Below are 24,080 nucleotides of genomic sequence, written 5' to 3' on the forward strand. Positions count from 1 at the left end.
CGCTTGATGATTTTTGCGACTGCACTTGAAGAAACATTCAAAGTTCTTGAAATTTTCCGGATTGATTGCCCTTCATGTCCTAAAGAAATAATGGACTGTCGTTTCTCTTTGCTTATTTGAGCTGTTCTTTCCATAATATGGACTTGGTCTTTTATCAAATATGGCTATCTTCTGTATACCACCCCTACCTTCTCACAACACAACTGATTGGCTCAAACGCATGAAGAAGGAAATAAATTCCACAAATTAACTTTTAACTAGGCACACCTGTTCATTTAAATGCATTCCAGGTGACTACCTCATGAAGCTGGTTGAGAGATTGCCAAGAGTGTTCACAACTGTCATTAAGGCAAAGGGTGGCTACATTATAGCTGTGCCACCAGAGACTCTGGGTTCGCGCCCAGGCTCTGTCGCAGCCGGCCGCGACCTGGAGGTCCGTGGGGCGATGCACAATTGGCATCGTCCGGGTTAGGGAGGGTTTGGCCGGTAGGGATATCCTCGTCTCATCGCGCAGTAGCGACTCCTGTGGCGGGCCGGGCGCAGTGTACGCTAACCAGGTCGCCAGGTGCACGGTGTTTCCTCCGACACATTGGTGCGGCTGGCTTCCGGGTTGGATGCACGCTGTGTTAATAAGCAGTGCGGCTTGGTTGGGTTGTGTTTCGGAGGACGCATGGCTTTCGACCTTCGTCTCTCCTCAGCCCGTACGGGAGTTGTAGCGATGAGACAAGATAGTAACTACTAACAATTGGATACCATGAAATTGGGAAGAAAAGGGGGTAAAAAAACGTTTTTTTAAAAAGGGTGGCTACTTTTAAGAATCTCAAATGTAAAATATATTTAGATTTGTTTAACACTTTTTTGGTTACTACATGATTCCATATGTGTCATTTCATAGTTGTAATGTCTTCACTAATATTCTACAATGTAGTAAATATTAAAATAAAGAAAACCCCTGGAATGAGTGTGTCCAAACTTTTGACTGGTACTGTACATTTTGTAAAATACTGGTTAGCATTGATGCAACGAATAAAGTTTATTTCTTATTTTTTTTAGAAAGAGTGTTTTTGACTCTGTTTCTGAAGAAAGTTGACATGGAACATTCTGGGGATGACAATGTTTATTGACAGGGCATATTTGAATAAAAGGCAACAAGCTGTATCAAAACAACGAGACATTCATCATATCTGAAATTCTTCCAATAGAAATCTACCACCAGGTGTGAAGGGGGTCCATGAAGTTTGTATATGATGACACATCTGCCCATGTTCAGATAACAATACTGTATTATTTATTTCCCTTTGTGTAAATTATGTTGTAGATGTTGCCACCTGCAGACAATATATACTTTCTCTGGACTATTAATCCTTTTTGTCACAAGAATCGTTGCTCTATTTTTGCACCTTCATTTTGTCTCTTGCATTCTAAAATAAATTATTTAACAGTTCTTCGGTCATAAGAATAGTGTCAATGTTCTCATAGTCAGGCTGTAGCATCATGTCTGATTGACGTGGTCAGAACTACTCCTCAGGATCCAAAAGCTCCCTCGTCCACACTGACCATTTTGATCCTCACAAACCATCGTACAGCCATAGCACAGAGTTTGGCAAACTATTCTCCTTGTTTGAACCCAATATTCCACGACAACATTGTAATTTGCATCTAAATTTGAGTGTTGTTCGTCTTGTCTTGTCGCACTTGGTTCCAACACGGTGCCCATTCAAATGTTATATATCAAACACAGTTTACTTTTGCTTCATATGTACACCACTTGGCTAGTCCTGAAGGCACCATAAAATGCCGAAAAACAAAAAAGCAGCAGCAAGCAGCATCTGGTTAAATTAATTCAAAACAAAAATACTCCACAATACATCCATTTCCATAAGACATTGTAAAACTATAACTTTATGTGCTTAATTCACCATTTGAAAAATATAAAACCTCTAACTTGGGCATTTTATTCTAAAAAGGCTGCCCAAACTTCTAACAACAGTATTTGGCAGAACATGTTGTTGGGGAAGCAAAATAGTTGTATCGAGAATAGAGTTACCAACCATCTAGTTTGATCATGCAGTCAAGGAATAGGCAGGATGTTCCAGGTGTGCAATTCAAAAATTCCAACTCAACACCCAGTAACACATATTATTTTATGTACAATGTCAATCTGTTAAATAAAAACGCCACCACATACTGCATGTTCACACACCTTTTAGCCAGTGCTGGTGAGAGGGGCCTAGCCACAGCGCCCCCTAGCTGCCTCTGAGGACATGACTGGTCTAGCTCAAGGTCAAGGGTGTATGAAGATTAATAAGCGTCTGCTACATCTGGGTCCGTATTCCGTTTCTTTACTGGACATAACTCTCCCCCTCCCTCTCTAAAACCTGTGACTCGTGATTCTCTTTCTGTTGTTTCTCACGTGGTTCCTCCATCTCCATCTCGCTCTCCTCTCAACCATACTTTATGTACTTTCCACAAGCCTTACCAAGCCTGACTCTGTCTCTCTCTTACACCTACTGTCTCTGTCAGTTCTAACATAAAGGGAACCGCTCTGTGCATCTGTCAATTCTCCTGGGTTTCACTTTTGGATAAATAAAGGCTTTAGGGAGGTTTTTTTCTCTTCCAGAAGTCAAACGGAATCGGTTCCCTTTCACCTTCAACTCTCTCTGTCCTAGAAGCAGCAATGTCATAAAATCACTATACTGCAGCAGGCACAGTAATGTTGCTGGAATAGTGGAGGCAGCTCCTGTTTTCTTTGCGACTTGCGGCAACTCTCCGTGGTTCTAAATCAATAGTTGTTTAGTGGTCCGACACTGTCAGAAAACATTAACTTGCTTGACCATGCTATAGGTCATATAACGGTTTGTTATGTGCAATATGCTTTGTGGACTTCACTGGACAGAGGTTGCTCTCCGGTTTTGTGATGAAACGAAGGTGTGGTTGAATTTATTCTGCCACTGTGTCTTCTTATTGTCTCGGCCTTTAGGCCTATATATCACGGTCGCAAGGCACATGAAAAAAGGGTATAGCAAACAACGCATTTATCACAATGCATAGATTGTAGTATGGGGGGAAAAAATCAGTCTTGGCTTCTGCAGTGATTTTACCCATGCAGCGCTACTGCACACTAACCACTGAATTACTCTATCACTTGAAGCTGATGTGCTGTACTCAGCTGTACTGTGAAGTAAGCTGATCATTACGATGCTTTTAGGGACAGTTCAAAATGTATTTGCACCCCCCCACAGAAAATGTACTCAAAAATGATTACCACCATAGCAACCCTGTGTTTATAAACATGGATATCGACTTGACCAATTCAGCATGTTTTGTGGCACAGTCGATGCCACGCAGGACTATGGCCAGAAGGTTGAGGGTTCACAAGCTCACTCTTCTCCCTGCCTGACTCATTACACTACGATCAGAGGCCGGCTGCAGACAATGATCAGCTATGGGGAAATCCGATTTTCAACATTTTGATGCTATATTTCTAATGATATCAAATATATGCAACAAATGTTAGACTAACACGTTTCTTTGCCAATGTACCACACACAACCAATAAGCAACAAATAACTGCATACCGATTGCCGACTTTGAGCGTTTTCTCATGGATTGCGTTTTCAACACCAAAATCAAATAGAGTATGTAAATCTTGACAAACTGAAAATACACCCCTTCCTACTCAGTGTCGATCGCTTGGCTTGACAATCTCCGAATGTCATGAAACTTTTTATGGTTTTGTAACAGATTGAATGTCCCTTGCAGTTTGGATGCTGGAATTATATTAGAGCGGAGTGGATGAACATGCGCAGGTAGCCTACAGGAGACTTTTGAAGTAAACTAATCAGATTAAAACATTGTTGACTGGTTGTGGTTATGCCACATATAAAATGTAATACGTTTTAAAAGTTGAAATGACAAATATTTAGCCTATAATGAAGCGTTAGGTTCGAGGAATAGCCGATCAGATCGGAAAGGAGGCAGAACGCGCTTTAAGCTTTCCCGAATAAGTGGGCCTGCTGGGGAAAATGATACGGCAACAGACAGCGAGCGCATCAGTATCAGAAGTAAAAACACCGCCAGACTGTCCTTGTACTGTGCCTTTGTAGACCTTAAAATCATTGCATTGTGGTGTCTTGGTAGGATCATGTATTGTCCCCAAGGCCATACACATGTAATTAACTGAATAATGGATTAATTTGATGCGAGACAGCGAATAAAAATATATTCATAATAAAAATAATGTTGTATTGATTAATACAAAAAAACTTTGTACAAGACCTAGCGGCCTCACCAAGAGATGTTAGCCTCTTTGTATTCACAATTTTGACACGAATGTAGCAAACAGGACAAGGAAGTGAAACCCGGTCACTGGCGTCAAAGGCAAACACCCTATTCATCGTGCCAATATGGTTAACTCACTTGGTATTAATTGTATCATGGTTCATACAGCGAGGATTGTGACAGTATAATGGGTTTGGAATGACAGTCACAGGAACCAGGGTTTGAGTCCCAGTCAGGGTACCAGTCATGTCCCCGCTAAATTTCACTCACAGTCCATTTGTGTTAGGCTAGAAGGGTTCCTGTCAGGTTTCTGTACGGCACATGTGATGGCAGAGTATGCAAAACAAATGTGCACCCGATTGATACCAATCTTCATGATATCATTCTGCCCAGGCCTACTTTTGCAGTCAACATTTCATTGGAAGGTTTGCGGGGGAAACGTTGTAAATGACTGTTTCAGCATTGTAAATGACTGTTTCAGCATGCACCGCGGATTTTCTAGTCTTCCCATTAGAAGTGTGTAATTCAGGCTGACTACTAGCTTCTATTGAGTTGCAACGTCCCATAAATTGAATGTCCAAATCAACTTAAAGTATCAACAAAGAGTTTTGCATCGACACAATTCGAAAGGAAGGCTACAGCTAAATTGTTTCCTTTTACTATTTGCGATTCTCAAATTATTATTTTGATTCCCATGATTCGATTCACCACAATTTAATTAACCCCAGCTACTACTGTACAATTTTTTATTTAACCTTTATTTAACCAGGTAGGCCAGTTGAGAACAAGTTCTCATTTACAACTGCGACCTGGCGAAGCACATCTAGTAAGTTAGTAAAAAAAATAATCATTTAAAAGAATCGATTCATTTGAATTAAATTCATCACTATTTTATTAAACGTTTGACTATTTTTAGAACTGTGAAGAGGGGAATCAGTTATATAGTAGATCAAATGTGTTTGGCCTAAACTAGATGAATAGGAGAGCTTTTTGAGCTGCATATATCATGTCTTGACTGTTCTTTCCTGCCCAATGATGACCCTGGCGTCTCTACTGCCTATCAGCTATTCGTTTTTGTTCTTGTGGATTTATATTGAAAATCGGTGCAGATTTGAATGATATTATGTGGTATGATTGCCAGTTAACTTATTGCAGATCCACTATTGTCACTATGTATAGAGGGCAGGATAGAGTCGACTGTATAGTAATCATGCAGAAAAGTGTAATGCATAAGGGAAGTACCAAAACACCTTGATAGGGGAGGTGCAAGCAAACAGATGAGGAAATGTGACTATATGGAAGACATTATATAGTAAAACCTGCTAAATGGGGAATGTAAACCAGGGAAAAAAATACACCACCCTCCCCTGTGCCCAATAGAAAAAAATCACACAACCCTCCCCAAAGCAAAAAAATATGTTTGACAACCCTCCCCTATTTTGGACCAACTCCCCACCCCAGTACATTTCGAACTGTCCCTTAAGTGCTGCTGCAGCTCACATGGTGGGCATGGGCGGGGCATTACAGTGAGATGGTTCTGAGTGACCTCATCATAAAGTGCTGTCCAATTACGACGTCACGTTCTCCTGGTAAGACGTTGCACGCATCAACCAATGGTTGCGTGCCACGTCATTGACTATTTCATCGCCTGACAGATTGCTATAACATGTGATGTGGTTCGCTGATACTTAAAATACCTATCCATGCGTTGTAAGATCTGGCAGGCGTCAACAATGCCCGGTCAGAGGAACGTGCCCTATATGTGCTGCAAAGCCTCCTGGGCCTGTTCGGTGTACACCTCATCCTTTCCCGCCCACGAGCTGAAGCTGTCTTCAAACTGTGCATTCCGCTGGGAGTTCCGCCTCTTGTCGCGAGAGAAGAAGCTAAACCTGAGAGAGAATAGGAAGCGAGGATGGAAAAGTACAGAGAAAAGAGAGACAAAAAAAGAGACAAAAAAAGTGGACTTCACTACCCAGCGTCATTGTTGCCGTATGTCCTCCAGACATATTCTTTAGTCTCTCATGACTTTAGAGTTCTGCGGTTATAACTGTTAAAATACTGAGATTGCATTTCTACACAGTGAGTTCTGAGATGAGACAAAGTGCATCATGGTTAGAGTTATATGCACAAAGCAACGGAAGCAGAGGAAAAGCAATAGTTGTAAAAACATCTGTTAATGGGACAGGAAGTGAATACACACCCTATTCTGACTGGCTGATTTGATCATTCAAATCATCTTTCCACTGGACAGTGATTTAGATAGCCCCACAGTCAGCCAATCAGAATATAAACATCTACAACGGATGAGAGGGTCCATGCAGGTGCGATAACCAGGGCCCAGAGTTTTTACTGGTCAGATCACAAAGTCAGGAATAACTCCTGGCCCCACCAATACGACATACAGGGGAAGAAGGTGTTAGCTAAGACAGTGAGTGACACAGAGGCCAACCAATAACGGGGAGTCGTACAAGGGATATGAGATGTCTGATTGGCTGTAAAGTGGGGTCATCTGAAATCAACCCAGCTGCCACCATCGGCATTATGGCTGTGAAGATCCTGTCACACAGAGGTACACACACACACACACACACACACACACACACACACACACACACACACACACACACACACACACACACACACACACACACACACACACACACACACACACACACACACACACACACAGATATAGAGGGAGAGGGAAGAGAGGGACCACATCAAACCCAGCCCATTTGATTTATTTCCTTCCACTGTGAGATACGTTGCTACACCCAGTTTGGTGTAGATCAGAATCCAGCGTATCTGCGGGTTTGTGGTACGTACAGGCGTTTGATTCCTGACTCGGGCTGTGCGTTGGGTCGGGGCCGCGCCCTCAGTTGTTCGGGAGAAGGGGAAGGAGTAGGGGGGCCGGTCTCGTCCTCCGCCTCTTCACTGGAGAGAGAGAGGAAGAACAGTCATCACTCCACCATCATCATTGTCAATATTGTTGACTCCAATACGGTTAACTTTTAACTTCTTAAGTTTAACCTGACAACTTGTGTTAATCTCATCTGATTTTTAAAAAACATGTTCTGTTTGTATGGTGAAAATAAATAGGGCTGCCTTTTGTAGTAGGCGATCTCCTCCTGCAGCATGAACACTTTGGCCTTGAGCTCGTTTCTCTCGTGCAGAACGTCTCTCAGCTCCTGCAGTGTGAACCGGGGCCTGTTGGGATCCTTCTGGTCCAGGCCTCCCCCCTCCTCATCACATAGCGCCTCCTAGTGAGGTACAGCCACATTACACCATGGGACGAAGGAAGACAGGAAAGGAAGGAATAAAGGACAGGCAGGAAGGAGGGATACCTTGGTAAAGTGTTGGAACAGAGCAGGTGTGTCCTCATCACACATCGCCTCCTAGTGGCACAGGAAGAGAACTGTAGGTCAGACACTGGGCCCTGTTCCAATACTTAAGAAATGCACCCTTTTCTCCTCCCTTCCTTCATTCCCTACAGCCAGAAGTGCACCTCAGGTTGAGATACTTCAGACTAACTCACTGCATGCAACCAACAGTCTTAAGCCACTCTGTAGCAAATGGCGTGTGAAAAAAGAGGCACCAAGGACAGTCATGCTATAATCGTTACAAGCTGAGCTTGTGTTCCGAGGTCCCGTCGGTACAAACTACATACTCTGCTATTGCGTGTGTTGCAGGGACTAGTCCATGTGCTGTTACAGGGGCGTCAGAGCAGTCTATGTTTAGAGGTGACAGCTGCAGTGGTACGGTCTGCCCCAGTGAGTGTAGGGACAGTGGGTTCTCACACGCACACACAGTCTGACATAGTTGGCACAGGGATACAAGACTCACACATGCTTTGTGCCGTCAAAATCAACAGTTAGGGTGCACACACACAGTAGAACTGCAGGCAGGAGCACACACACACACACACACACTCCCACATACACACTGTGCACGTTTATAACACACTCCGACACACACGCCGACTGTGCGCATACTCCAACACATACCGTATGCGTACACAAAACCTCACTCTTCCTCTTCCTCTCAAACACACACCCATGTGGTAAAGTTAGGGAAAAGGGATCACTGACTCAAGGTTGGCTGAATCAAAAACAGCCCTTGAAATGCAATCAAACTTCACAATCCCACACGCGTACAGGTGAATGAGGCAGCATCTCAACTCTGTGCTCTAGCGATAGCAGCGTCAATAGGACACTGTTTAAGGGGACAGTGTGTGGTGCAAAGGTTAGAGGTCACGGCAAACACACCATTCTGGGGGCGGCTAGCTAGCTAGCACAACTGTGTTACCCATAGCAACACTGCCTCTTCCTCTACATCCTCATCATCGTCATCCAGGGACGGGAGGCGCGGGGCCGGATCGTACCCCCCCAGCATCAGCTCAGGGTGGTAGTGTCTGTCTGGTTCTGGCCAGCCCACACCCTGAGCCCCCACCTCTGAGGAGCAGGGGCTACCAGGCTGTGAGGGGGAGATATTTTTTGTATTGTACCTTTATCGAGGGTTAGTCATTGTAAAAGAAAAGTGACAACATAAATGGTACTGCAGAGTACTGTGGGTGATATGTGTTCCACTTTCTGTATGAAGTCTGTGAAAAATCTGTTTTTCATTCGGCTACCAGTAAACCAGTTTGGTGTGCATGTGACTACAAAGGTCATTGCCAGGTCACTTTTAGCTGTCCTGAATTGTCTGGCTGCCTTTCTGTCTCTGTCTACATGTCTCTGGCTTGCATGCTGGTTGGCTGGCTAGCTGGCTGTGGAGGGGTAGAGAGGGGGGCTATTTCTGTCCTGCCCCCCTTCCCTCCACCTCCACCTCCCACCCCTCATATGATAGCCAGGTCATGTTTTCCAAGGAGGCAGAGACTCCGGCTCTACAGGCTGTCAGTCAGACTGCTATAAACTGACTCAGGCTGCAAAGTTTTTTCAGGCTGCAAAATTTTTTCTCATAGATGTGAAAAGAAAAGATAATACTCTGCCAGCGGCCGCCAGGGTTATAATGAAGCACATAGGGCTGCTGGGGGCAAGTCTCCCTGTAATAACTGTGTAGTTAGTTACCTGTGCAGGTGAGCCTTAACTGTGTAGCTGCCAGTGTGCCTGGCTGGTTCTACCAACCTGAGCAGGTGTTGTTATTACCTGTGTGGGGAAGGGGGGCTGGGGAGGTGTTGTTATTACCTGTGCGGGGAAGGGGGCTGGGGAGGTGTTGTTATTACCTGTGCGGGGGAGGGGGCTGGGGAGGTGTTGTTATTACCTGTGCGGGGAAGGGGGTCTGGGGAGGTGTTGTTATTACCTGTGCGGGGAAGGGGGCTGGGGAGGTGTTGTTATTACCTGTGCGGGGGAGGGGGCTGGGTTGGTGGTTATTACCTGGCAGGGAGGGGGCTGGGGGGTGGACCTGTGCGGCGGATTGTTATTACCTGTGCGGGGGGGGGCTGGGGGGGCTGTGCAGGGGAGGGGGCTGGGGAGGTGTTGTTATTACCTGTGTGGCGGAGGGCGGGGGGGCTGGGGAGGGGCTGGGTTGGTGTTGTTATTACCTGTGTGGCGGAGGGGGCGGGGAGGAAGGGGAGGGGGCTGGGGAGGTGTTGTTATTACCTGTGTGGGGGAGGGGGCTGGGGAGGTGTTGTTATTACCTGTGTGGCGGAGGGGACTGGGGAGATTGTTATTACCTGTGCGGGGGAGGGGGGCTGGGGAGGTGTTGTTATTACCTGTGTGGCGGAGAGGGACTGGGGAGATTGTTATTACCTGTGCGGGGGAGGGGGGCTGGGGAGGTGTTGTTATTACCTGTGCGGGGGAGGGGGGCTGGGGAGGTGTTGTTATTACCTGTGTGGCGGAGGGGACTGGGGAGATTGTTATTACCTGTGCGGGGGAGGGGGCTGGGGAGGTGTTGATATTACCTGTGTGGCGGAGGGGGACTGGGGAGATTGTTATTACCTGTGCGGGGGAGGGGGGCTGGGGAGGTGTTGTTATTACCTGTGTGGCGGAGGGGTACTGGAGAGATTGTTATTACCTGTGCGGGGAGGGGGCTGGGGAGGTGTTGTTATTACCTGTGTGGCGGAGGGGGACTGGGGAGATTGTTATTACCTGTGCGGGGGAGGGGGGCTGGGGAGGAGGCTCCTCTAAACCCTGAGGCGTGTCTCCTTGCAGGCGCTCCCTTAAACGTGTTACTTCCTGCCGAAGTGCTCCCATTTCCTGTACCCGTGCCTGAGCTCCCGCCTCCAGTTCCACCTTAAGATACAAATATAATAATATACTGAACAAAAATATAAAGGCCATGTAAAGTGTTGGTTCCATGTTAAATGAGCTGAAATAAAAGATACCAGAAATTTTCCAGACGCACAAAAAGCTTATTTCTCTCAAATTTTGTGCACAAATATGTTTACATCCCTGTTAGTGAGCCTTTCTCCTTTGCCAAGATAATCCATCCACCTGACTGGTGTGACATATCAAGAAGCTGATTACACAGGTGCATATTGTAATGGGGACAATAAAAGGCTTCTCTAAAATGCACAGATCGTGCAATTGGCATGCTGACTGCAGGAATGTCCACCAGAGCTGTTGCATGAGAACTGATTGTTCATTTCTTGACCATAAGCCGCCTCCAACGTCATTTTAGAGAATTTGGCAGTATGTCCAACCGGTCTCACAACCGCAGACCATGTGTAACCACGCCAGCCCTCCACTTCCGCCTTCTTCACCTGTGAGATCGTCTGAGAACAGCCACCTGGACAGCTGATGAAACTGAGGAGTATTTCTGTCTGTAATAAAGCCTTTTGGTGTGAAAACAATCATTCTGATTGGCTGGGCCTGGCTCCCCAGTGGTTGGGGATGGCTCCTATTGTCACGCCCTGGCCATAGAGAGGCTTTTTATTCTCTATTTTGGTTAGGCCAGGTTGTGACTAGGGTGGGCGTTCTATGTTCTTTTTACTATGTTTTTGTATTTCTTTGTTTTTGGCCGGGTATGCTGTCTGTCGTTGTCTCTGATTGAGAACCATACTTAGGTAGCTCTTGCCCACATGGGTTTTGTGGGTAGTTATTTTCTGTTTAGCGTGTGTTGCACCTGACGGAGCAGTTTTGGTTGTGCCTTTTGTTACTTTGTTATTTAGTGTTCAGTTATATTTATAAAATGCCGAACACGTACCACGCTGCACCTTGGCCCTCACCTTCTTCCACCAACGGCCGTTACACCTATGCTCTCCCAGGCCCACCCATGGCTGCGCCCCTTCCCAGTTATGTGAAATCCATAGATTAGGGCCTAACTTGCTGACTAGACCGGACAAGCGCGCGCGTCCGCGTGTGCCATCACTCACATGTGGACACAAAGATTGAAATATCAAAACAAACTCTGAACCAACTATATAAATTTGGGGAAAGGTCGAAGCACATGAAACATTCAAGGCAATTTAGCTAGATAGCTTGCTGTTGCTAGGTTATTTGTCCTAGGATATAGACATTGGGTTGTTATTTTACCTGAATTGCACAAGGTCCTCTACTCCGACAATTAATCCACAGATAAAAGAGTAAAAGTTAGTTTCTAGTAATCTGTCCACCTTCAGTCTTCTTCTTCGGACTTTATATGGCGGTTGGCAACCAACTTTAAGGTGCATTACCACCACCAACTGGACTGGAGTGTGCACCTCAGTTCATCTTTCAATCACCCACGTGGGTATATGCTCCTAAAAACTAATGAGGAAATGGGAGAGGAGGGACTTGCAGCTCGTCAAGCGTCAAAAATATAACCAAGTTCTATTTTAGCGCCTGGCTACGCAGACGCTCATTGACGCGGGCGAGCACGTTATTTCAGTTGACTGATTTCCTTATATGAACTTGTTGAAATTGTTGAACTTATATTCTTGTTCAGTATACATTCTTGAAGTACTTCTGAACTATTTTGTTTTTCAAATACTGTGGGTAATAAAATATGTATTACACATCCTAAGGCGCCGAACCTTCTGCTCGATGAGGGCTTTCCCCTGAGCTTCCACCACAGAGATCTTGTGGCGCAGGTCATGGTTGATCTTCATCAGACGAGACTGCTGCTGCTGGAGCTAGAGATATTGAGGGATGGAGGGGAAGGGAGGTGCGGGGAGGGAGATGGACGGATGGGGGTGGAAGTAAAGAGGGGGGTAGAAACAAGAAGAGATGGTGGTAGAGTGAGTCGGAGAGAGAGTTAGGGGACAGGCGGAATAGAGAGGAACGTGGGGCCCAGAGAGGGAAGAAGTACAGGGGGATGTGACAGAGGGAAACAGAGGGTCAGGTCATTGATCCATCAAATCAATACACTTTAATAAATAAACAAATCCCCCCATAGTCTACAAGCAGTCCCTGACCCCTAACCCAGTCTCCCCTTGACACTGATCTAAGGTCAGTTTTGTGTTCTACCTCCTAATGGTTAAGGTTGGGATTGGGGAAGGGTCAGCTGATCTTAGGTCTGTGCAAAGGGACATGTTCTACCCCAAGCAAGCACCCATCCTGCTGCCCTTACTGCCTCAACGTCCTCGTTCTTGAGCGTGAGCTCGCGGTCTTTGGCTCGGATCTCGTCTCTCTGCTTGTCCACCACCTCCTTCAGCTTCTTCATCACCTGGCGCTCCCGCTCCGACATACCTGGCAACGCAGCAGAGAAAACATAGCAGAGCAGAGAGGGTTAACTCAGTATGGATGAACAACATAAATACTAGGCAGCCAAGACACAGGAGAAAGGATCCAGCTTAGAACAACATGAATACTCTGTGTGAGTATGTGTATTATTTGTACACCTTTTGTACTGCACTAGAGAATAAATCAAGTGATTATGAGCACAGCAACCAAGTTCCTGTCTGTAAGCCCGACTAGCGAGGTTTAAAATAGCAAACAGGCACACATACGTACTTGATATCTCTGACACAGAAACGACGTACCCATGGCTGACGCACAGCCCTGAATATCAGCAATGGAGGAAGCCAGACTTTAAAACCTCAGTCAGGACTGAGCTGGTGGAGAGGGGACTTAGTGGGGACGTATGTGTGTGTGATGTGTGATTATGTAGTGTGTGTCTGTGTGTGTGTCTAGCATAGGGATGGGCATGAGTAATCGACTCAAGTACTCAAACGAACGTCAAAACTCGATCTTTAACCAAAGGTATTTGGTGGAATGTGCTTTGTGGCTGCCCGAATGGGCAAGTGAAATGTATCCTCCCAAAAATGTTGTCTTGAAGACAACGTTAAATTTGCTTTGACTCTAGTGTTCCATTTGTACTAGTGCATTTGTCGGGGTACAACGAAAAAGAAACCAAGCCAAGCATCCCACAGTTCTTCTCCCTAAATTCCCTATCCCCTCCGTGTCTTATTCACTCAATTGTGTCCAACTGTTCTCTCTTACACACGCGTGCTGAGAGTGCACACAAAATCCCGTAAGGCCTACACAATTAATTGCCTATAAAACTCTACAGGGCCTTCAGAAAGTACTCACACTCTTTGACTTTTTCCACATTTTGTGGTGTTACAGCCTCAATTAAAAATGAATGAAATCAAGATTTTTGGTCACTGGCCTACACACAATACCAAATAATGTCAGTGGAATTATGTTTTTCTATAAAAAATGAATTACAAATGAGAAGCTGAAATGTCTTGAGTCAATAACTATTCAACCCCTTTGTTATGGCAAGCCTAAATAAGTTCAGGAGTAAACATTTGCTTAACAAGTCACATAAGTGGCATGGACTAACTCTGTGTGCAATATAAGTGTTTAACATAATTTTTTTAATGACTACTTCATCTCTGTACCCCACACATACAATTATCTGCAAGGTCCCTCAGTCGAGCAGTGCATTTCAAACACATATTTAACCACAAAGACCAGGGAGGTTTTCCAATGCCTCGCAAAGAAAGGAACCCTTTGATCATGGTGAAGTTATTGGTAACAATTTGGGTGGTGTATCAATACACCCAGTCACTACAAAGATACAGGTGTCCTTCCTAACTCAGTTGCCAGAGAGGAAGGAAACCACTCAGGGATTTCACAATGAGGCCAACGGTGACTTTAAAACAGTTACAGATTTTAATGGCTGTGTTAGGAGAACTGGATGGATCAACAACAATGTAGTTACTCCACAATATTAACCTAATTGACAGAGTGAAAAGAAGGAATCCTGTACAGAATACAATATTCCAAAAACATGCTGCCTGTTTGCAACAAGGCACTAAAATAATACTGCAGAAAATGTAGCAAAGCAAATAAGTTTTTGTCCTGAACAGAAAGTGTAATGTCTGGGGCAAATCCAATAAAAAAATCCAATAATTTCAGGATAATAAAAGAAACGGAATGGAGCTAAGCACAGGCAAAATCCTAGAGGAAAGCCTGGTTCAGTCTGCTTTCCACCAGACACCGGGAGATGAATTCACCTTTCAGCAGGACAACAATCTAAAACACAAGGCCAAATCTACACTGGAGTTGCTTACTAAGAAAACAGTGAATGTTCCTAAGTGGCCGGGTTACAGTCTTGACTTAAATCTGCTTGAAAATCTGTGGCTAGACCTAAAAATGGTTGTCTAGCAATGGTCAACAACCAATTTGACAGAGCTTGAAGAATTTTGAAAATAATTAAGGGTAAATGTTGCACAATCCAGGTGTGGAAAGCTCTTCGATGCTTACCCAGAAAGACTCACAGCTGTAATCGCTGCCAAAGGTCATTCTAACATGCATTTACTCAGGGGGTTGAATACTTATCTAATCAAGATACAGTACATTAGTGTTTTATTTTTCATGATTTATTGTTCCTTCCACTTTGACAATACAGAGTTGTAAACACAGCAAAATTTGGAAAAAGCCAAGGGGTGTGAACACTTTCCGAAGGCCCTGTAACTGATGGGATACACAAACTATATTCCTTGCCAAATGACAACAGTTTTATCACAAAATCAAAATTGAGTTTTTGATTGAAGTAGAGAAATACGTGTTCCAACAACGAGCTGCAGTTTTGGAATAATTGCGTCCTGTCTATTTTCTGCATAGGCTACTTTGCAAATTGCGAGTGCCATTTAGAATTGGTTAGCCTAGGCCCTAGGCTATAACCCCCCTAAACATAGACAGGTTCCACGCTGAAAAAAAATATCAAGAAAAATAACATATTTTTTTTATCAAAATCATTAAGCCTATAGGCCTACTGACCAAATAGATGTCATGGCTTTAATTCATCACCATGCAGGGTTCAATGTGGACCGGCAGAATAAACGAAATCTAACGTCTATATCGAGAGAGAAAAAACACCAATTTTGTTTTGTAACCCTGAAAAATGTTTATCAAACGCGCCAAATTAAGCCCCCTTTCAAATTGTCCCTCCTTGAGAATAACTGTTCCAGACTCGAAATGCGCATCACTATGGGTGACCCTGTAAAACATTTGTAAAACATTTCACTGCACATATCCTGTGTATGTGTCAATAAAACATCACAATCATCAGCACTTTGCACTGGCAACTTTTTTCATTCGGAAAAAGATTTTGTTATATTTAATTCTGTTATATTACATCATGTTTTTTTTAATACTATAAAATAGGTGTGTCTTGAATGTGATAAGGGCTTAGGAAATAAGTGGCTTGTCTGCTAAATTAACAAAACAAGGCTTTGCCATTGCACAGTCATCGGCTTCGACAAGCAAGTGCCACTGCTGAGTAAACTACTTTTTTAAAGACTGTGTATTATTTTTTTTTACCTTTATTTAACTAGGCAAGTCAGTTAAGACCAAATTCTTATTTTCAATTACGGCCTAGGAACAGTGGGCTAAATGCCTTGTTCAGGTTCAGAATGACATATTTTTACCTTGTCAGCTCAGGGATTCGATCTTGTAACCTTTCGGTTACTAGTACACCACTTTCACCACTGGGCTACGCTGCCACTGTGTTCCACAATATAGGCTAATATAACCAGTTGATATTATGGGTTCAATAAATTCATCTTAAATGGTACTTTTTTTATTGACTGAGTGCCCTCAGAAAGTATTCATACACATTGACTTATTCCACATTTTGTTGTGTTACAGCAATTCCAATGGTATTTTTTTCTCTCAAACATCTACACGCAATGTGCCATAATGACAAAGTGAAAATCTTTGCCAATATTATCAAAAATGAAATACCCAAATATCTCATTTACATAAGTATTCACACCCAAGTCAATACTTTGTAGATGCACCTTTGTGAGCAATTACAGCTGTAAGGTTTTCTGGGTAAGTCTCTAAGAGCTTTCCACACCTGAATTGTGTAACATTTACCCATTATTCTTCTTCTCAAATGTCTTCAAGCTCTGTTAAACTGGTTGTTGATCATTGCTAGACATCTATTTTCAGATCTTGCCAGATATTTTCAAGTATATTTAAGTGAAAACTGAAATCCGGCCATTCAGGAACATTCACTGTCTTCTTGGTAAGCAACTTGAGTGTAGATTTGGCCTTGTGTTTTAGGTTATTGTTCTGTTGAAAGGTGAATACATCTCCCAGTGTCTTGTGGAAATCAGACTGAACCAGGTTTTCCTCCAGGATTTTGCCTGTGCATTTTTGCCTCCATTCCATTTATTGTTTTATCCTGAAAAACTCCCCAATCCTTAATGATTACAAGCATACCCATAACATGATGCAGCCACCACTGTGCTTGAAAATATGGAGAGTGGTACTCAGTAATGTGTTGTGTTTGCTCCAAACATAACACGTTGTATGCAAGGCAACATTTTTGCAGTATTACTTTAGTGCCTTGTTGCAAACAGGCTGCATGTTTTGGGATATGTTTATTCTGTACAGACTTCCTTCTGTTCACTCTGTCAATTAGCTAAGTACTACAATGTTGTTGATCCATCCTCAGTTTTCTCCTATCACAGCCATTAAACTCTGTTTTAAAGTCACCATTGGCCTCATGGTGAAATCCCCGAGCGGTTTCCTTCCTCTCTGGCAAATGATTTAGGAAGGATGCCTGTATCTTTGTAGTGACTGAGTGTATTGATACTAGAGGTCAACCGATTGTGATTTTTCAACGCCAATACCGATTATTGGAGGACCAAAAAAGCTGATACCTATTAATCTGACTATTTTTTAATTTGTTATTTGTAATAATGACAATTACAACAATACTGAATTAACACTTATTTTAACTTAATATAATACATAAGTAGAATCAATTTACCCTCAAATAAATAATGAAACATGTTCAATTTGGTTTAAAAAATGCAAAAACAAAGTGTTGGAGAAGAAAGTAAAAGTGCAATATGTGCCATGTAAGAAAGCTAACGTTTAAGTTCCTTGCTCAGAACATGAGAACATATGAAATCTGGTGGTTCCTTTTAACATGAGTCTTCAATATTCCCAGGTAAGAAGTTTCAGGTTGTAGTTATATGAATTACAGGACTATTTCTCTCTATACCATTTGTATTCCATGAACCTTTGACTACATTTCACTTCAATTACACCAGCCTCATCTCGGGAGTTGATATGCTTGAAGTCATAAACAGCGCAATGCATGATGCACAATGAAGAGCTGCTGGCAAAACGCACGAAAGTGTTGTTTGAATGAATGTTTACGCGCCTGCTTCTGCCGACCTCCGCTCAGTCAGATACTTAGATACTTGTATACTTGTATGCTCAGTCAGATTATACGCAACCTATGACACGCTAGATAATATCTAGTAATATCATCAACCAAATAGTGATTATGATTGATTGATTGTTTTTTATAAGATAAATGTAATGCTAGCTAGCAATTTACCTTGGCTTACTGCATTCGCGTAACAGGCAGTCTCCATTTGGAGTGCAACGAGAGAGAGGCAGGTTGTTATTGCGTTGGACTAGTTAACTGTAAGGTTGCAAGATTGGATCCCCAGAGCTGACAAGGTGAAAATCTGTCGTTCTGCCCTTGGTCGAGGCAGTTAACCCACCGTTCCTAGGCCGTCATTGAAAATAAGAACATGTTCTTAATAACTGGCTTGCCTAGTTAAATAAAGATTAAATAAAGGTGTAAAAAAAATATTTTAAAAAGGCAAAATCGGTGTCCAAAAATACCGATTTCAATTGTTATGAAAACTTGAAATCGGCCGTAATTAATCAGCCATTCCGATTAATCGGTCGACCTCTAATTGATACACCATCCAAAGTGTAATTAATATACCATGCTCAAAGGGATGTCTGTTTTTTGGGGGGACCCATCTACCAATAGGCCCTTCTTTGCGAATCATTGGAAAACCACACTGGTCTTTGTGGTTGAATCTGTGTTTGATATTCACTGCTCAACTGAGGGACCTTACATATAATTCTATGTGTGGGGTACAGAGATGAGGTAGTTATTCAAAAATCATGTTAAACACTATTATTGCACACAGAGTGAGCCCATACAACTTAATACGTAACATGTTAGGCACATTTTTGCTCCTGAATTTATTTAGGCTTGCCATAACAAAAGGTTTGAATACTTATTGACTCAAGACATTTCAGCTTGTCACTTGTAATAAACATTTTATTAATTTGTTTAAAAAATTTGAAAAACACAATTCCACTTTGACATTATGGGGTATTGTATGTAGGCCAGTGACATAAAAAAAATCTCAATTTAATTAATTTTAAATTCAGGCTGTTACACAACAAAATGTTGAAAATGTCAAGGGGTGTGAATACTTTCTGAGGCAATGTAAGTATATGGGGCAATTTAGCATTTAGGATTGGTTATCGGTAATGGCTATGATAAATGAGACATTGTTTCACACTGTTGGCATACAGTTAAATGCGCAAATATTTGTTTTCTGGTGCAGGCCTTTTGTTCTAAACATGACAGTCCTCAACAGTCAAAAATGTCAAATGTCTATCCCTAGTCTAGCAGGTGTACGAAACACTGAGGGTGGTCTGTCTCTGTGCTCATTCTCATGTGTGTCTGTGTGCAGTTGGACTGTAGCCCCTCTGTGACATCACGACAGAGCCACTCATGCAGTGATGAGCCTGGCTCAACCTCAAACACAGAGAAGGCCTCCTTTGTGTGTGTGTGTGTGTGTGTGTGTGTGTGTGTGTGTGTGTGTGTGTGTGTGTGTGTGTGTGTGTGTGTGTGCGTGTGTGTGTGTGTGTGTGTGTGTGCGCGCGCGTGTGTGTGTGTGTGTGTGTGTGTTGAGAGAGTGCGAGCAACAGAGAGAGAGGGGGAGAGAGAGAGAGAGAGAGAGAGAGAGAGAGAGGGGGGGAGGGGGAGAGAGAGAGAGAGAGAGAGAGAGAGGGGGGAGAGAGAGAGAGAGAGAGGGGGAGAGAGAGAGAGGGGGAGAGAGAAGGGGGAGAGAGAGAGAGAGAGAGAGAGGGGGAGAGAGAGAGAGAGAGAGAGAGAGAGTGTGTGTGTGTATACAGTGTATATGTATGTGTAACCAACATTCTTTAAAAGAGGCAATTAAGTAATATTGTCATTGTGTACATGTATGGGTTTAGACTATAGGGTGTAGAGTAAAGGGTTTAGGATTCAGGGTTTAGTACCTTCGTGCCTCTGCAGGTCCTCTTCACTCATGGGGTCTTTGATGGACATGTTCGTAAGGAGTGTTTTGTTCTCTTCCTGAAGCTGAGCGATCTGAGACAACAGGTCCTGGGCCTCCCCTCTCCATACATCTTCTACCAGCTCCAGCTCCTACGCACACACACACACACACAGAGTTAACAAACACACACTCCATACATCTTGTCTGCACGCACACACTCCAAACACAGACTCCTCTCCTCTCCATTCATGCCTGCTCACAGCCTCACCACAAACACATCCTTAAAATGTGGTGTTTCCACCATATTACTTTAACCAATTCAGCCCTCTCTGATCAATGGTTTGAAAAGCACACAAGGAAAATAAGCCATTTGGGCTAATATTAGGACGTGGCCACAGACATACCACTGAGCCATAATTTGTTTGAGTAATCACACTCAGAAAAAAGGGTTCCAAAAGGGTTCTTCGGCTGTCCCCATAGGAGAACCCTTTTTGGTTCCAGGTAGAACCCTTTGGGTTCCATGTAGAACCCTTTCCACAGAACCAAAAAGGGTTTTTCAAAGGGTTATCCTATATAGGGACAGCCGAATAACCCTTTTAGGTTCTAGATGGCACCTTTTTTCCTACAACATGTGCATTGGTAGGCTATAGAAAAGGCATCCGTTTTGTTGTCAACCTGAACTTTTACAGTGGCTTTCTCCTGTCTGTCAATGAATGTCTTCATCCTCGTGACGTTTAAAGATAGTTGGTCTCATAGACTATACTCTGGCTTTACTGTCAGCTTTACTGTTGTTTGCATAGCCTACACACTAAAATCAAATGGTTCTATATAGTTCCAAATAAGGGTTACTTGGCTTATAAACATAGCAGAACCCTTTTTGCTGCTATATGGAAACCTTTGAAGGTTCTATAAAGAACTATGCTCATAATGTTCTAAATGGAATCTGTATGGTGCTGTAAAGAACCCTTTCCTAAGGTCCTATAAATAACCATTACAAAAACCTCTATATAGCACCAATATAGGGTTCCTCTATGCTTACAACCCTTTTTGGGGCTATATTGAACCCTTATAAATGGTTCTTTAAAGAACCTTTATGGAGAATGGTTCTATAAAGAATCTTTCTAAATCTCAAAGGATCCTTGTAGAACCATCCAGGGTTTTTCATTCTTGGTTAATAGCCATGTTAAATTGTAAAAATACCTTTGATGTTGTTATTGTGTTAATTAACAAGTTGAATCAGGTGTGCTAGCTGTGGAACGGCTGGGGGTCCCCGAGGAAAGAATTGAGAACTACTAACTTATTTGTGAATTGTTCTTAATTGACACAAGGCCATACGTGAGTCTTTCACAAGATACTGTCACTGGCCATGGTCACATATACACCCTATATACAGCAGTATGTGGACACCCCTTCAAATGAGTGGATTTGGCTATTCCAATCACACGCGTTGCTGACAGGTGTATAAAATCGAACGCACAGCAGTGCAATCTCCATAGACAAACATTGGCAGTAGAATGGCCTTACTGAAGAGCTCAGTGACTTTCAATGTGGCACTATCATAGGATGCCACCTTTCCAACAAGTCAGTTCATGAAATGTATGCCCTGCTAGAGCTGCCCCGGTCAACTGTAAGTGATGTTATTGTGAAGTGGAAACGTCTAGGAGTAACAACGGCTCAGCCGCAAAGTCGTAGGTCACACAAGCTCACAGACGGGGACCCCCGAGTGCTGAAGCGCTTAGTTAGTTTCACACATCCCCATGCGCTACAATCGCGTAACACAACAGATTAGATCAACTGGAATGACACTCTCACCAAAATATTCTAACGAGCCACAGCCACTACATTTTAATTATCAATAAAAGAGGAAATAACCCTTTTTTTGAACTGCTAAGAACCATTGAAGGGCTCAACAGGTTATTTGGGTTAGTATGGTTCCACATAGAACTATCACCCTTCCTAAAGAACGCTTAAGGAACCCACATTTTTTTCTGGCCTACTTAACCTTCTACTGAACATTTCCAAAGCATTTATTTGAAGTTTAAGTTTAAACATATCATCCTAGAATTTCCAGGGGCCATAACTCTACCTACATGTACATGTTACCTCAACTAACCTGTGCGCCCGCACATCGACTCTGTACTGGTACCACCCTGTATATAGTCTCGCTATTGTTATTTTACTGCTGCTCTTTAATTATTTGTTACTTTTATTTCTTATTGTTATCTGTATTTTTGTAAACTGCATTGTTGGTTAGGGGCTCGTAAGTAAGCATTGTGCGCATGTGACTAAAACAATTTGATTTGATGTAATAAACATGGCTCTCTTGCCTAAGTAACATTCATGTCGTGACACACTTTATTTGAGTCAGGAGACACATCTCAGTCAACCAATGACAGGCCAGTTTAACTCCCACCATGTCACTGTCATGAGACCAGCAACGACATTTTTATTTTTAGTGCACCTACTCGGACTGTCGCAGAAGGACACGATTAGGGTAGAGAGATATGCCTTCGTGTAAACGCGTTATAGACCTACTATGCACAGTAATGCACTAGTCAAGTGAACACTTGTGTTGTGGCCCTATATATTTTGTAAGAGCATATTTCTATCCCCAAAACATCCTAAGTGATTTTCTGCGACATAGCAGCGATACAAAGAGGTAGGCCTAATTGTAACAATATCCTCAGTCAATGAAGTGTCATTCACGTCAGAGACCAATTTTATTTGGGCATATCAGTTAGATTTTCTAAATGCTTAGTACACTTTCCAAAGTTATTGTTAAAATAATCTCATTGCATTCTTTTCATGATGGCATGACACATTAGTTGTCTTCTCAAACTTTTCTATGTTTGTTACCATTATTGTCATATCTTCACCAAACATTATTTGGCCTACTGTTATCAATTATGTTTGGTTACAACTTGGCATATTATTAATCTTATCACGTATAAACTAATTATGACCTTCTTATGTTTCTTCTCTTTCTCCAGCCGGTCCATCCGGTCCAGTCGTAGTTTGTCCAGTTCCAGCCTCAACTCCTCTGTCTCCGGGCTGATGCTGTTCCTACTGACCATCACCTCCAGGATCTCCAGCACCCGCACCACTTTTGGCATGAGCCTGGACAGAGCCTCGCATCCATACTGATCAATGATCCGCTCAAACTCCTGGCCCACCACCGCGGCTATGTCATACACGTCCATAACCGTTAAATCGGCCACATTCTTCTCCAACGCTGACCCAAACTCTTCCATGGCTGACTGGGTGGGTGGGTTTGTATTCTGACTGTCCCCCCGCTCTGGCAGTTTTCCGCAGTCTCTCCCTGCTTTACCGGGCTATTATATTTCCTTCGACACAACAAACTTCGTCCCCTTGGGAAAAGTATTTACTTTTGGTTGTTCTGCAGGTTCTGTGTGTATCGTGTCCACGTCAATAAGTACAGATGCGTATCGATTGGGGTTTTCTACTCGCGTCGGACATCTTGTCAGCGATTTATGATCAATTTGATAAAATCACCCGCCTTCCCATTGCGGTTCTGCTGCGCTGTCGTTCTCTCCCGATTATGTGGTCAGATTGCAGTTTGTAATGCGCATGTCAGGAATATCAATCGGTTGAGGTCGCCGCTAGGGTGAATTTGAAAAATAAATAAAAACATGACATCTCAGTCTCAGTGGTGTGAGAAGAAGATATTCAGTTGTGATAGTTGTTCTGACAGATTTAGTGCACGTCTATGGTAATTGAAGAGCCTACAGTTAAACAGTCTATGATCCGAAGTAATGAGGGGAAAAGGACTAGACATCACATAGGCATCCTAATTAAGACCACAATATTAGAAATCAGATCAGTGTAATGCCTGGATTGTGTTAATTATACAAAGGATAACATTGACTGTGTGAAGCCACACTGAACTGCAGTATAGTGTCAAATAAAAAGGCACAATATAATATAAACATGATCTTTAAACCAAAGCCATACAGATGTAGGATTTTAATTTGATCACCCTGTTGCAGGACACATTTCCTGCAATACACGACATGTAAAACATTTAGTATATTTGAGGTTTAAAAGGGCTTCTGACGTTTGTAATTTCCACTTAAAAATGTCCGACTTGATTTTCCCATACGAAAAATGTACCAACCCCTACAAAATTGTCCATTAATTAAAATCCACATAACAATTTATATTTCCTGTTGCTGCAACATTATTGTTCTGCTGTAGCAAACTGGATCAAATTAAGATCCTACATCTGTAATAGTCAATCAAATCCATACATTAGTTTTATATGTAAACATACAATTCAATTAGGCTATAAGGCCTAATTCACAGATACAACTATAAAATA

General features: G+C 42.9%; 1 protein-coding gene across 6 annotated transcripts; it reads right to left on the bottom strand.

The window, feature by feature from the left end:
* Nucleotides 1-1,099: 1,099 nt before the first annotated feature.
* LOC118387797 (RILP-like protein 1) lies at nt 1,100-23,977 on the bottom strand. Of its 6 annotated transcripts, XM_035776515.2 has the most exons (11): nt 22,705-23,977; nt 19,743-19,890; nt 12,769-12,887; nt 12,233-12,331; nt 10,368-10,511; nt 8,587-8,754; nt 7,626-7,676; nt 7,387-7,541; nt 7,108-7,215; nt 6,750-6,837; nt 6,038-6,170 (listed from the first exon to the last, which is right to left on the bottom strand). In XM_035776515.2, the coding sequence occupies exons 1-11, from the start codon at nt 22,990-22,992 to the stop codon at nt 6,165-6,167; spliced, it is 1,374 nt and encodes a 457-aa protein (XP_035632408.1). In that variant the 5' UTR covers nt 22,993-23,977; the 3' UTR covers nt 6,038-6,164. The 6 variants fall into 6 exon arrangements, with proteins under 6 accessions (XP_035632407.1, XP_035632410.1, XP_035632411.1 ...); XM_035776514.2 differs by lacking the exon at nt 6,750-6,837 and having other exon boundaries at nt 1,100-6,170; XM_035776517.2 differs by lacking the exons at nt 6,750-6,837; nt 10,368-10,511 and having other exon boundaries at nt 1,100-6,170.
* Between the last annotated feature and the right edge of the window lie 103 nt (nt 23,978-24,080).

The sequence above is a fragment of the Oncorhynchus keta genome, unplaced genomic scaffold, assembly GCF_023373465.1.
Source record: "Oncorhynchus keta strain PuntledgeMale-10-30-2019 unplaced genomic scaffold, Oket_V2 Un_scaffold_1952_pilon_pilon, whole genome shotgun sequence".
NCBI lineage: Eukaryota > Metazoa > Chordata > Actinopteri > Salmoniformes > Salmonidae > Oncorhynchus > Oncorhynchus keta.

Excerpts from the sequence above, each read along its gene's own strand:
- LOC118387797 (XM_035776514.2), bottom strand. The coding sequence starts at position 22,992 with ATGGAAGAGTTTGGGTCAGCGTTGGAGAAGAATGTGGCCGATTTAACG. Across the intron at positions 12,332-12,768 it reads AGAACGAGGACGTTGAGGCA|CTCCAGCAGCAGCAGTCTCG; the intron begins GTAAGGGCAGCA and ends CAATATCTCTAG. Across the intron at positions 8,755-10,367 it reads AGCCCCCCTCCCCCGCACAG|CCTGGTAGCCCCTGCTCCTC; the intron begins GTAATAACAATC and ends TCCCCCTCACAG.